At 33.9% G+C, this 14,492-nt stretch overlaps 1 protein-coding gene across 6 annotated transcripts in view; it reads right to left on the bottom strand.

Annotated features, from left to right (window-relative positions):
- HDAC9 (histone deacetylase 9) overlaps positions 1-14,492 on the bottom strand; it is a 927,644-nt gene that overhangs the window by 393,025 nt on the left and 520,127 nt on the right. For 3 of the 6 annotated variants that reach the window (XM_011973895.1, XM_011973894.1, XM_011973899.1), the window contains 3 exons: positions 11,417-11,558; positions 10,265-10,391; positions 7,874-7,995 (listed from right to left, as the gene is read on the bottom strand). In XM_011973895.1, coding sequence (XP_011829285.1) covers positions 7,874-7,995; positions 10,265-10,391; positions 11,417-11,558 — 391 coding nt within the window. Of the gene's footprint in view, positions 1-7,873; positions 7,996-10,264; positions 10,392-11,416; positions 11,568-14,492 lie in introns of all 6 variants that reach the window. The other 3 variants (XM_011973893.1, XM_011973898.1, XM_011973897.1) reach the window with 1 other exon arrangement.

Raw genomic sequence — 14,492 nt, 5'->3', positions numbered from 1 at the left:
AATACTAGCAAATCAAATCCAATGATGTACAAAAAGTGTTGTACAACACAAGCTAGTAGGATTTTCTGGTATATGAGACTGGTTCACTATTTGAAAATTGGCTAATGTAAACCATTACATCAAATGGCTTTTTTAAAAATCGTATGATTGTATCAGTTGATACAGAAAAGGGACTTGACAAAACTCAACATAATTTGTGAGGACTCTCAGAAAATTAGGAATAGAGGGAACTCTTGAATTTGACAACACAAACACAAAATCAACAGCTAATATCCCACTTGATGGTGAGAAACAAAATGTTTTCCCCTGACATTGGGAACAAGATAAGGATGTCCCCTTTTACTTCTCCTACTCGACATCTCAACATCATTTTGAATGTCCTAGCTAGTGCAATAAGACATAAAAAAGAGAGAAAAAAAAAAAAGGCATACAGATTGGGAATGAAGAAATAAAGTAAAGTTTTTGTCCACAAATCACATCGTCTATGGAGAAAATCCCAAAGAATCAATAACAACAAAAAGCTCCGGCAATGAATAAGCTGTTACACCAATTTGCAAGATAGAAAGTTAATATACAAAAGTCAACTGCTTTCCTACGTGCCAGCAACGAACCATTTGAATTTGAAATTTAAAACACAGTAACATTTACATTAATACCAAAAAAATTAGGAAAGTATAAATCTAATAAATTATGTAAAGGATGTAAATGAGAAAAACTAGAAAACTTTGATGAAAGAAATCAAAGAAAATCTAAATAAAAGATTTATTCATATTCATGGATAGAGAAACTCAGTATTGTTCAGATGACTATTCTCACCTTGATCTTTAGATGCAGCATAATCCCAGTTTAAATCCCAGTAAGTAACTTGGTCAATATAGCAAAACCCTATCTCTACAAAAAATACAAAAATTAGCCAGGCGTGTTGGTATGTGCCTATGCTCCCAAGCTACTCAGGAGGCTGAGGCGGGGAGATCACTTGAGCCCAGGAGACTGCACAACTGCACTGCAGCCTGGGAGACAGAGTGAGACCCTTTCTCAAAACGAAACAAAACAAAATCCCAGTAAGTTATTTCGTGGTTATCAACAAACAGATTCTAAAGCTTATACCCAGAGGGAAAAGACTCAGGATAGCCCACACAATATGGAAGAAGAGTTAAGAGGACTGAAAGTACCCTACTTGTAGAATTACTATGAAGTTACAGTAATCAGGACAGTGTGGTATTGGCAAAAGAATAGACAAGTAGACAAGTGAAATAGAATAGAGAGTACAGAAATAAACCTACACAAATATAGTCAACTGATCTTTGACAAAGGAGCTAAGACAATTCTTTGGAGAAAGGATGATAGTCTCTTCAACAAATGTTGTCAGCAAAATTGGATATCGATATGCAAAACAATGAATCTAGACAAGGACCTTATCCTTTTCATTGAAAGTAACTCAAAATGAATTATAGATCTAAATGAAATATTGTAAAACTTCTAGAAGAAAACATAGGAAAAAATCTAGTTAACCCTGGGTTTGGCAACAAATTTTTGGATATAAAACTAAAAGCATGGTCCGTGAAAGGAAATACTGATGTTTAATAAAATTAGAATCTTCTGCTCTGTGAAAGACAATGATACAAGAATTAAAAGATAAACCACCGATTGAGGAAAAATATTTGTAAGACAAATAGCAAATAAAGAATTTGTGCCCAAAATACACAAATAATTATTAAATCTCAATAATATAACAACACAATTTTAAAAATGTAAAATATCTAAAAAGACATCCCCAAAGATGATATAGAGATAGCAAATGACATATGAAAAGATGCTCAGCACCACTTCTCATTACGGAATTACAAATTAAAACTGCAATGAGAAACCACTACATACCTATTAGAATGGCTAAAATTGGAAAAAAAAACTGAAAATACAAAGTGCTAACAAGTATGTAGAGCAACAGGAACTCTGTTGTATTGCTGGTGGGCAAGCAAAATGGTACAGCCATTTTGGAAGACAGTTTGACAGTTTTTTGTTGTTTGTTGTTCTTTTTTTAACATCAAGTCTTACCATATAATCCAGTTAATGTAGTCCTAGGTATTTATCCCATTGAGTTGAAAACATGTCCATACAAAGACTGCATGTGAATGTTTATAGCATCTTATTCATAATCCCCAAAATTTGGAAGCAACAAAAATGTCCTTCAAGAGGTAAATGGATAAACAGTGGTTCAGCCATACAATGGAATATTATTCAGTAACAAAAAAAGCTTCAAGCTACCAAAATACATGGAAGAATCTTAAATGCATATTGCCAAATAAAAGAAGCCAGTTTGAAAAGGCCACATATTGTAGCTTTATGACATTCTGCAGAAGGCTAAACTACAGAGACAATAAAAAAATTAGCGGTTACCAAAGGTTGGGTGGGGGAAGGACGAATAGGTGGGACACAGGAGATTTTTAGGGTGGTAAAACTATTCTATATTGTTCTGTAATGGTGAATATATGACATGATATGATGCATTTGTTAAATCTCATAGAATCTTACAACACAGAGTAAACCTTAATATAAACTATGGACTGCATTAACAGTAATGTATCAATAGTTGTTCTTTAATTGCAACAAATGTACCACACTGATGCAAGATATTTAAAAAGCAGAAACCTAGGGGTTAGGAGGAGGCAACAATAGGGGAACTCAACAATATCTGTTTGATTTTTCTGCAAATATAAAACTTTTCTTAAAACTAAAGTCTGCTAATTTTAAAATGAAATTAATAGCAGAAATTAAAACTCTGGCCCTAGTGAGTGCAGAACATCAATCAGACTTCCTCCTACAATGAACAACAAAAACAAGCCTGCTGTTCCCTTTTTTATTTTATTTTTTAAGAGACAGGGTCTCCCTATGTTGCCCAGGTTGGACTCAAATTCCTGGGCCAAGCAATCCTCCCTCCTCAGACTCCTGAGTCACCAGGACTATAGGCATGCAGCCTGCTGCTTCTTTGGATACCATAGTGAGCTCTGAAATGCCAGAGAATATGCAAAATTAGCAAATAACTTTACCTTCATTTTGACAATAGCCTTGCGAGTTGCCCATAGCTTAAAAAGAAAATATTGCTCACTTTTTTCTTAGTTTAGTTGTTTTATTAATAAAGGTAGAAGAATGTAAGACATTAAAAAGACCTTCTACAAAAAAGAGATTTAGTTTTGGTATAATAGAAATAAATAAAATTTCCTTATCAACTACAAACATACAGTCAAGAGTAAGCACTCCTTAAATCCTAGGTATGATCCTAAGTGCTTTACATGCATTATTTAATTGAATTCTAAAAATAACTGTGCAAATCAAGTGCGATTATTATCCTCAATTGACAGATGAGGGAATCGTGGCCTAGAGAGGTTAAATTAATTACTCAAGATTGAGGACCCAAATTTTCAAGTGGTATGTGTAGCTTCAAAGCCTGAATTACAATGGCCATATTACTTCTCAATTCTGAGAAAATGAGTATAAGATTCATTAAAAGAAGTTTATTTCAATAATTTTAAACAAGTTTAGTCAAAACAATGTAACCAAGATAGAGTACTAAGATATATAAAAATGCTCCAGTGTTTGTCAATCTTGAATAAGATTTTGAGCAAATATCATTATAAGCCTAAGCCATCTTAATGATGTATTTGCAGAAATGTGTATAATGTTCACGTATACAATGCACACATGCACTAGTGTATTCTGAAAGACACAGAATGAGGGAGAGAGAGAGGAAGAGACATTCTAAACCATTAAAAATAATTATTGTGTTAATTTTTATTATAATGACTTGAATAGGTCATCAAGGTACTAGAACATAACTGCTGACTGCTATACCAAAAGGCAATTTACAAAGCTACATATCTCATCTCTGCCTTCTTTGCAGTTTACTCAGTGTGGAAAATGATACTGGCCTTCCAAAACCTTCACTTATGTTTGGACTCTTTCCATCTTTGAGTCTTATTCTAGTGTTGCTGACCATTAAAATAAATATTTCAGTGGGGCTGGAAAAGTCTCTTATTAGCCCAAGCCAAGCTTTATATGGCTTGTGCACTTTAAGAGGTTAATCTAGCCAGCCAACTCACTTTGTTCAGAAGTATTAAATGGAAAGACTGTAATATTCAAAGAAAGGCAAAGTTCATTGGGTAAAACCTCAATAATATAATGGAGCATAAAACTTCTAGAAATTTTTATCGCGATATTTTATGAAACACATGCACACACTCACTGGAACAGAATCCAATCAAATGGTTTTGAAGGTCAGTTCAAAATCACCACATATGTAGAATCTCTGTGAGAAATATGTACCATTTCCAAACTGCCAGGAAATATGTACTATTTCCAAAACTTCCTTTCCCTACTTGATAGTTTATCATCAGTTCAGCAGTTTACTATATAAAAACAATAAAGTCATCTACTACAGCAACGATACCATTTTCAGCCGAAGTATAAGTTTAGTAAAATATTCCAAATTTTCATATCAACACATCCTTGTGTTATAGAACAAAACGAATTACAATGTATAATTCTAGAAGGAAGTACTATTTTAAGTGTGGGCAATGCATATAAAAATTAAAAACAATTATGCTATTTTCCACTTCAAAACCAGGGGCCGGAGGAGAAGACACTCCATTCTTACATTTTAAAGAAAAGTGAATTGGAATGGGCATGGTTAGAGCCAACTCTTAATATAATTCCATGTTTCTAAAATGCCCAAATTCTAGGAGCAACTATGATTGTCCTGAGGGGAAGGAAGTAAAGGTTCACTTTGCATGACAAAGGTCAGATTTCTGCAGGCAAATGAGGTTTCTGTAGTTAACTGTTCCTGGGTTATCACTGTCTGGGGAAGGTCCTAAAAGGTCAAGAGAGGTTTCAAATTGTGCTCACTGCTTAAGGGACATCCTAGGGCTACCTCAATCAATGTAAGACCATTAGGACTTTTCTAACTCTGATTCCAGTTTTACTTTCATAAATCTTGCTTGCTAATACATATTGCTGATGTAGATTTAAAAAGAAACTAAAATAGTATCATACATAGATCAAACGATAGAATACACTCATTTAACAACTTCTTTTAACTCTAAGATTGAGTTCAGTGAAATCCAAGCAGACAAGAGAGGTTTAGAATCTGGCTCTAATAACAAAGCATCACTCTACAGTAGCTGTGCTGGTGTTTACACTCTATGATCAACGACACTATTCTAGATTTCATTTAGTATGATGTAGCTTTACACAAACTATCTTAAACAGTTTCCCCAGTCATCACATACGTTTTATTATGGTAAAATTTTATTGTTCACTTAGATTGTAAAGACTTTTGAGTCACTGAAATACAATAAACGTTGAAGTCAAAATTATTATTTGACAACATTTCAGTGTTCTTCTTTTAGTGCAACTATATGTCTAAATTTTCTCACAATGGAATTGGAAATATACAAAATGGATTATATTTATAAAAGCTGAAAGTGTTCCACCTATTTTGTAATTAATGAAGGGCATCTCTAAGTATTTTAGATAGAGTGTAGAAAACATCTGTATTTAATTATATCTTACTTTTCTTAAACAGGCAATTGGAATTGAATTAAGGAATATTTTGAAACCCCTATAGAGATATTAAAGTATTAATGGCTGTTCAAGAACTTCATTGCTACAATGCTTGAAAATGTTTAGTTTTATAGATCAACAGCCAGATACTTCATAAATATCAGATTTTCAACATAAAAGGAAGAAACATGAAATACTGATCAAATACAGAAAAAATACCTCTAGAAAAGACCAGGGATTTTTCACTATTATTATATAGCACATAATAAGGCACAGAAAATGTCTTGCATATTTGTGCAAATTTAAATAGGGTTTGTAAGATATATATCCTGAGAAGGATTTCTTTTTAAATTGTGTTGTGGATTGGGAAAATCTATGAGAATAAATTAACAGCTTGTTATTTATTCTTCACAGAGGAAAAACCTTAAGCTGTTTGCATGGCAACAGTGGGACACAAAGTATGGGTTTTTAGTACTTCTCCTTAAGTATTAAAAATATCAGATTTTCTCTCTGGGTGCTTAATGTTCCCAAATGCCACTTCTTTTCAAAGTCAGTATCAGTTCTGCAGTCAGTTTTCAATCTCCCAGTGGTAAGGATATATTCAAAGGCTCTGCGCTCAGCAGGATAGAAGTCTTTCTCTGTGAATGTAACTGTATCACTCATCAGTAACCTCCTGCCATAAGGGGAATCCATATTTTTCTTTCCTTTTAGTAACTCCTTGGACTCTTGAATGTCAGTCACTTCCCTAAGACCTGGGGTAGTATCTACATAATCTCAGTAAATAGCTCCTACTCATGCTACTCACAAATAAATGTCAAGCCTGCAGATCAAAGTCCCCACATTCTAAAACTCATGTCCTTTATGGATCACTTTTCATAAACTATACTCATGTTTTAGAAATAACATAGAGGTTCACTTTTTGCTTTCTTGCTTTTATCCTAGAAAAGTTTATTTATAAGACACTCTGATTTATAGATAATAGTGTGAAATTCTGATGCAATACATAAAACTCAATTATCTTTGTCTTTGAATAGCCTTCTACTGAAGTATTTCATAATACTTACCATCTTTTAGTAGAAATGCAAAAATCTTTGGGTTATTTAAATTAAAAAGCCACAGGTTGTTCTGCAATAGTTAAAGATCATTTCCTAGTGCCTACAATATATGCTAGATGGCCAATAATAAATTCTAATTCATAATTGATTTTATTTTTAAATCTTCATCATGCTACAGGTAAATGATATGACAGAAAATAGCTTCGGCATGTGTTTTTACAATCTATATTCATTTTAATTACTCAAAATTGCTTGGGAAAATGAATGTAATTATTTGAAATCATTTTCACTCTGCACTTATATAAAATAAATAAATCTATACTTCTTCAAGTAGATCTGAGTCAAATACAATAGACCAACCTATCTTATATGAATACCTTTTCAGATCAGTTGTGGAGATAAACATTTTTAAATTTACTACTGTCTCTAAATAACTATATTTGGCAAACAACATGAGATTTAGAATAGAATGTACACAAATGCTATTTATACATGTATCTAGTTAAAGTTTAAACATTTATTATAGCAGTAGGCACATATAAGACATTAAATATATATATATCAGAATGCTCAGAAAGGAGACGAAGACGGAACAACAAACACAATCCTTAGAGCCACAGAACTGTTTACTAAATTCTACATGAAAGCTTCATTGTGCTATTTCCCCTATATAAATGTTAACATAACTACATGAGATTATCAGCTATAATTTCACTCTGAGTTCTATTATAATCCACGAGATATAAGGCACGTCACTTACTCAGAAGGTAGCTTCGGCCTTCACTGCTTTCACCACGAAAACAATGAAAATTTAAGGTTTGTAAAATATTTGTCAGAAAAATTAAACTTTATTGTTCTAATTTTTGTGGTAAATGGTTGAGATACGGCAGAAAAACAGGTCAATGAAAGATGTTACAGAGGCCCTATCTAATAGAGAAGTGTTAGGTTTTCTGAGATATCAAATTTTTATTTTTATTTATTCCTAATAAGAAAATAATTTGGCTAAAATTAAAATACAATGAACTTTTAAATTGAAAAAGAGGTATTTTGATTATATTGTGAATCAACTGATATAGAAATAAGTAGGGTATGTGTGTGCATGTGCACGTGCTTATGAGCATGTTTGCTGATGCTGGGGGCAGGAGTGGGGAGGTATATTACCTATGATTCAAATCCTTTGACTTTCTTCTAGAGGTGTGGCAAAATGTAACTTACAGGTGTGTTACAGAAGAGCAAACAGAGTTCTTGTTAAACCAACTTACCAGTTTTTCGAAGGGGGAAATCATCCTTTGCATCTTGTGCTCCTGGTAATGTATACTTGTAGGACGGAGACGTTCCACTAAGGGGTGGAGAGCTTTGATCCAATGATGTGTGGTGGGCAGCCCTAGAAAAGAGAAGGAAGTTTCACTATTTACTCAGTAGTTTTTACTGCATGTCGGTCAGCAATAATCAGCTGTGCATGCTATACACGTGCCTCATGAGCTATGTTTATGCTCTTTCTCCTTAGTGTATACAAACCACAGCCTCACGTAACCAAGTTCACTGTAGCAGTATGCTATTGAATGATGCAGGGTTCCTAAGGATGTCCACCATGTGCTTGGTCATACAGTCACATAGAAAAGTTTGCTTCGCTAAAGTAATTTATCAAGAGTCTGAGCTTTTGACAATTTGAGATTGTTGCCTATGCTCTCTTAAGAGCCATCTTAGGGGAAAAGTAATCATCTCAATCCTTTTTAGTCAATAGTATAAAACAATCAAGGTAAAAATAAACATATGCAAGGACTTCATTTTAAAAAATTGCTAAATAGTACATGTGAGTACATGAGAGTAGTCTTTTTGATTGAAAAGACAGGATTTTGCCGGCGGACTCCCATCTTCTGACTTCCGTGTCACTTTCAGTAGTAAAGAATGGGAATCATATTCTTTAATATGAAACCGATTTTTAAAAATGTTTTCTTTTTCCTGGGTGAATACAATCTAAGAAATGCAATTGTGCTGCTAGAGAATAGTTTATAGGACTGAACATTGACTATATAGTAGATATAAATATCTATAATTATATACGTAACGAAAACAATGAACAGGACATAGTGCCACCATCACAATGATTGTTCTACCATTATTATTTGTTTAAAGCATACATTTTAGAGACTTTATTGGTTTAAGGATATTTCATCTAGCTGTAACTGGCAAAAAAGGTATTAAACTCAGATTCTATAAATTAATCATTTGTGGTTATCTGAAGTTGGACTCTACTGAGGCTCAATTCCATAAAAACGAGGTAAATATTGCCAAGTAACATGTGAGAGCTATGCTTAATATTACCTAAGAGAACAGCTAATGAACTTAACCAACAAATTCTTTGCATGTAGCTGTTCCTCATTTAAAAATGCTACTATCTTTCTTTAGAACAGACTTTAATTTTGAATTATGATTTAGCTATAAATCATGTGTGTAGTTTTAGGTAATAAAATCGTGTTTCTTTTTAAATAATTTGTGATATTGATTGAATATCTGAAATTGTTCTTCAGAGATTTGTTTTTCATGTCAACAGATATACATGATAGAAATTATGAAAATCATTCAAAAGTATTTATAAAACATTATGGTATCTGTCTGCTACCTGTTTGGGGATGTAGAGAAGGGCAGATACCTATAAAATAGGCTTATAAGTACATTAACTCTTTAAATAGAACTCCCAGGATGCTTACAGTATTAATATAACAGAGTAATCAAGTACTATTTCTATCTTTAATGGTGTGAGGGATTGAAAAATATGTAAGTGTAAAATTCTATGGTCATTTGGTAAACACTTTTAAGAAAGAAATGAAACTATTATCTATTAGTCTATTATCCATATATAATTTGCCTATCAGTTCTTTGCCCTGAGTTTTAAAATCACCACATCCTCCATATTTTATTGAAATATTTGTGTATTGGACTTACGGAAATATGGTTCCATAAAAACCATAATACCACAATGTATTATGTTGTCGGGTTGTGTGTCAGAAGCCAAGCTATTATTTTGCTGTCTGGGAAGAAATGAGGTAAGGTAGGCAGGCGTAAACTATTCACTGAAGACTTAGAGTTATTTATTTAGCAACCTTCCTTCTTCCCTTCCCTATCCTCCCTTATCTTCCTTTCTTCCTTCCTTTTTTCTTCATTTGAGACAAAATTCTACTAGACTTTTGAAAATAGCTGACCTCCATCTTACACCAAGTCAAGTGTAATAAAATCACAATCTGCCAAATCTTTTGAAATTACTATATAGATATCAGATGCACCAGCTGAGAATGGAAAAATGCAAAATACAAACATCTATGCCCACCTCACATTTGTCAGTTATTCATTCATCAAAGAACGTATATACTTCCTTGCCCTCTAGTTGATAAATGCTACCATTTATTTAGCACTTCTCTCTGTTATATACTTTACCACATTATTTCATAGGACCGTCCCAGCAACCCTAGAGGGCATGCACTATTATTTTCCTCTTTTTATGGAGAAGGAAACTGATCCTTTGAGAATCCAAGGAACTTGCCCACAGCCAGACAGCTGAGAAATGGCAGGCTAAGGATTTGTGCCCAGGTCAGCTAAATACAGAACCTGTGTTCTTTACCCCGGGAATGAAAACAGCCAAACACTGAACATACGTGTACCAGAGCTTGGGATGGCGGCTCACGGAATGATTTTTTCCATTAGTTGGAGTGTCTTTTGTTGCTGATTTACTCAATAGGAATTCTTGAAGCTTCTGCTTTACTTCTGTACTTGCCACTGCCCCTGAAACACACACACACACACACACACACACACACACACACACAGAGAAACAGATGTTGATGGTGAGTTTTGTTCTCTCATGCCTCTAGAATATTTAACAAAGATTAAGAAGTAAAATCGCTGGTCACAGCATATAAAGTTTTCCTATTAAAAGAAGAAACCACAGTCCAAATATGCTTTAGAAAATAGTACAGTAATGCTTTATAAATACTACTTAAACTGCAAATTTTCAAAAGACTTCAGCTATTTCTTTAATTACTTTTGCAGAAAGGGAATTCCCAAAATCAATTTTTTTACGTTTAAAAAATACTGCAGAGGAATAAAACCCTGTATTTTAATAATCAAGTTATCTTAAGGGATTAGATCCATATTAAATCCCTTAAACACATTAAAATGATCTTTTCTGAGTTGCTAGTTTGAAAACCTTAGTTTAAAAAAAAACCCTTTGAGCATTAAACAAATAAATATTGCTGACAATTCCACTTCAAGTCATCAAATTTTAAACCTTGCTACGACCTGATTTTGAACTGACCTAATACCGGGGAATTATTTGGATCTGTCTCCCTCTTGTGGATAGTTCTTTTGCATGTGTTATTGCCTTAAATCTTCTCAAAGTTTGAGTATGCCAAAACTAAATGGAGGCAAGGCTTTACTTAGACAGCAATTATTACTTGGCCGGGAGTAAGGAAGGCATAGTCAGGAGATATAGATACAAGCTGATTATTAAACAAGATGGCATATATTAGACTGCTTTAGCATTACATTATTTTTAAGGTTCAAAACAACAGAAATTAGCAACTTTGCCAGATAATGCTATGTTTGCTTCTTGAGATGCTCTGCAGACTCAATGATGTGAGCTGGTATGTAAATGTCAAAACCTCACAGTTGGGTCTGTAATCTATGCTTTTAATTAAACACAGACAATTTTGATGAGTCTAACTGCACTCTTTATCAGGTTTTGTTCTGAATAATGATCAGCTAACGATGAGGAAAGAGAGTCCATCGTTTACCCTGGTGCCTCTTACTTTCTCGTCCTCTATCTTTGCCTCTGAGAGGAGGAAGCTGCTGTTCTCTGCGATGCCTCTCTACTTCCTGTTCTTGCCTCTGCTGCTCCAGTTTCTGCTCCTTTTCTAGGAGTTCTTGTTGCTGTTTTATGGCTAGAAGTTCCTGTTGCAACTTGCGAGAAGAGAAAGACATGAGAGTGTGCAATTTCTTTAGGCTTCATAGTCATCACTGACCAAAACTGAAATGTTATGAGCTTTTGGAACTAGTTTGTATTTAGTTCATATTTGTACCCACTTTTTCTGTAAATCATTGAAATCTAAGGACAAGCAACTAATGCAGTGAAGGTCTTAACATCACCAACAGGCAAGTTTTAGGTAGCTCCATTATCTGTGCATCCCTCTCAAAACTAACTACTATAAATTCACTCAGGTCTTCTCATTTCCTTTAATTAAATCTTTATTTCCTTTAATGAATTTTCTTTGAACACACAAATAGGGAAAGGTAGGGACTGCTCCGAATCTATTTTACGAAGTCCCTCACATTATAAATGAACAACTGAAATCTTCCATTCTTAGCCTGAGAAATGGTGTAAAAATAATCAAGGCAAATACAGAATGGTGAGATATTAAGTTAATTTGGGAAAAGTTTACCTGAAGTTAACAAATGCTAAAAATTTCAAAACCTTACAGAGCAAGTTCTCAATAGACTAATGCAATGTATATATTCATAATATGTAGAATATATATGCTCTCAAAATATCAAAATAGCAAAAGCTTTATTCCTTCATTCAGCACATAAAAGCTTTTAGATTAAAGACACTGGTCAAGAAGAAACCACTTCCACAAAACTTCATTTTAATATACTACTGTTTAGCTTTCTGAATCCCTTGAATTCACTTTCAAACAATGAATGAAATGAATATGATGCATTCTTGTTCTCTATTTTATTTTTATTTTTGAGATAGGGTCTCACTTGTTGCCCAGGCTGGATTGCAGTGGCACCATTATAGCTCACTGCTGCCTCAATCTCCTGGGCTCAAGTGATCCTCCCACCTTAGCCTCCTAAGTGGCTAGGATTACAGGCATATACCACCATTCCTGGCTAATTTTTTTTAAATTATCATTTTTAGTGGAGACAAAGTCTTGCCATGTTCCCCAGGCTAGTCTCAAACTCCTGGTCTCAAGTGATCCTCCAACCTTGGCCTCCCTAGTTGCCAGGATTACGGGTGTGAGCCATCTTGCCCAGCCTGAAACATTCTTTTTAATAGACATCTTGAGATGTCCACTTCCATTCAGACTGAGAAATATATATCTATGAACTATAGTAAATGTGCTCACTGAGGAATAACTAAGGACATTGAGTTCTACTTAGGTTCTGACATTAGTAGATACGAAATCTGGACAAGTTACTAAACTACTCGGAGTCATAGTTCCTCATATGTAAGAGAGAGAACAATCTCTCTTCAGCCACATATTTATAATGTACATAAAATTTAGTTTTTAAGTTTGAACCCTATTGATTTTAATTATTATTATTATAGGTTGAGCATCCCTAATCTGAAAATCCAAAATCCTAAATACTCCAACATCTGAAATAGTTTGAGCACTGACATGATGCCACAAGTGGAAAATTCCATACCTGACCTCATGTGATGAGTTCCAGTCAAAATGCAGGCACACAACACAAAGTTTAGTCAGCTTCACCCAGGGAAAAAAGACCCTTCCAGCCCCCGTTCAGCTGCAATGTATTTTTTCCATATATACCCAGATTCACCCACATAAGCACACTCACAAAAGGTAACAAAATGGCATGTGTGTGGGCAAGACATGCCAATGGCATGTTCCTCACATTCAGACTCAGCAACGATAGTGATGCCAAACAACCACAGATTGTCCACATTGGTGGTTGAGACAATGACACCTTTCCTTTCCGATGGTTCAATGTACCCAAACTTTGTTTGAAGCACAAAACTATTGGCAATATTGTATAAAATTGCCTTCAGGCTATAAGATGTATATGAAATATAAATAAATTTTATATTTTGACTTGAGTCCCATCTCCAAGACTCTCATGATGTACAGATATGTAAATATTCTAAAATCCAGAAAAAAAAAATCCAAAATCTGATCTATTTCTAGTCCTGGGAATTTCAGATAAGGGATACTCAACATGTGTTTGTAACTTTCAATACTAATGAAGTTAGTAAATTTTGTTTTTTGTATTAGGTGCCTAAAACTCTTGATTTTATACCAAAAAGCAATAGAAAAAAAATAAAAAGCTATTATATGGAATTGCATCAGAGTCACTCTGGAGCAACAGGAAGCTAACTCTGCATATCAACCATAATAGTCTTATTACTCACAGAAGGACACAGAAGCATTTCTGGTTACTCTTCATATTAAAATCTTCAGCGTTTTGGCTTCAATACAGCAGTGCCTTAATGGGGGTTATTATTCCATTGTAATGAAATAATATTCCATTGTAGCAGGAGGAATGCTTAAATTCTGCCTTACTGTTAAATTCTATACAGATACTTGGGTTGGTCAAATTAATTTGGTGCCTCACCCGAAGCCCCAATGCATCTGAACTTTAATCTTTCATAGGAATCTAGACAAGCACACAATTTAATTACCATAGCTACTATTCATTATCAAAGATTGCATGAATGAGTTTTAAAACAATAGAAAGAAATAAAACTTTAGCCCTCTATTTCTAGATGTTCTGGCCCATGAGAAAGGCAGGGCAACTTAAGAGCTTTGGAGGCAGACAGGACAAGACTGTAAATCTTGGAGCAACAATTTATTGGCTGTGTAGCCTTGGAAAGGTAACATTATTTCTCTCTACCTCAGTTTACTAGGTGGAAAAATTGGATAACAGCATCTAACTCAACAAATGGTGATTATTACAGAAGCTAAAGACTCAAAAAGCTAATATAAATAAAGCATCATGTACTGTATCTTTCCCATAAAAATAAAATCTTAATGAAAAGCATCAACTTTTAGCTTTATCCATAAAAAATACAAGACAAAATAAAAATTCTAAAAATCAATAAACTTCCTAATCTGAAAAGATAATATTAATTATGTCTTTGGTTTC

This window comes from Mandrillus leucophaeus, unplaced genomic scaffold, assembly GCF_000951045.1.
Source record: "Mandrillus leucophaeus isolate KB7577 unplaced genomic scaffold, Mleu.le_1.0 Scaffold140, whole genome shotgun sequence".
In the NCBI taxonomy this organism is placed as follows: domain Eukaryota; kingdom Metazoa; phylum Chordata; class Mammalia; order Primates; family Cercopithecidae; genus Mandrillus; species Mandrillus leucophaeus.
Note: the sequence above shows the minus strand (reverse complement) of the source record. Positions and strands in the feature narration are given on the sequence as shown.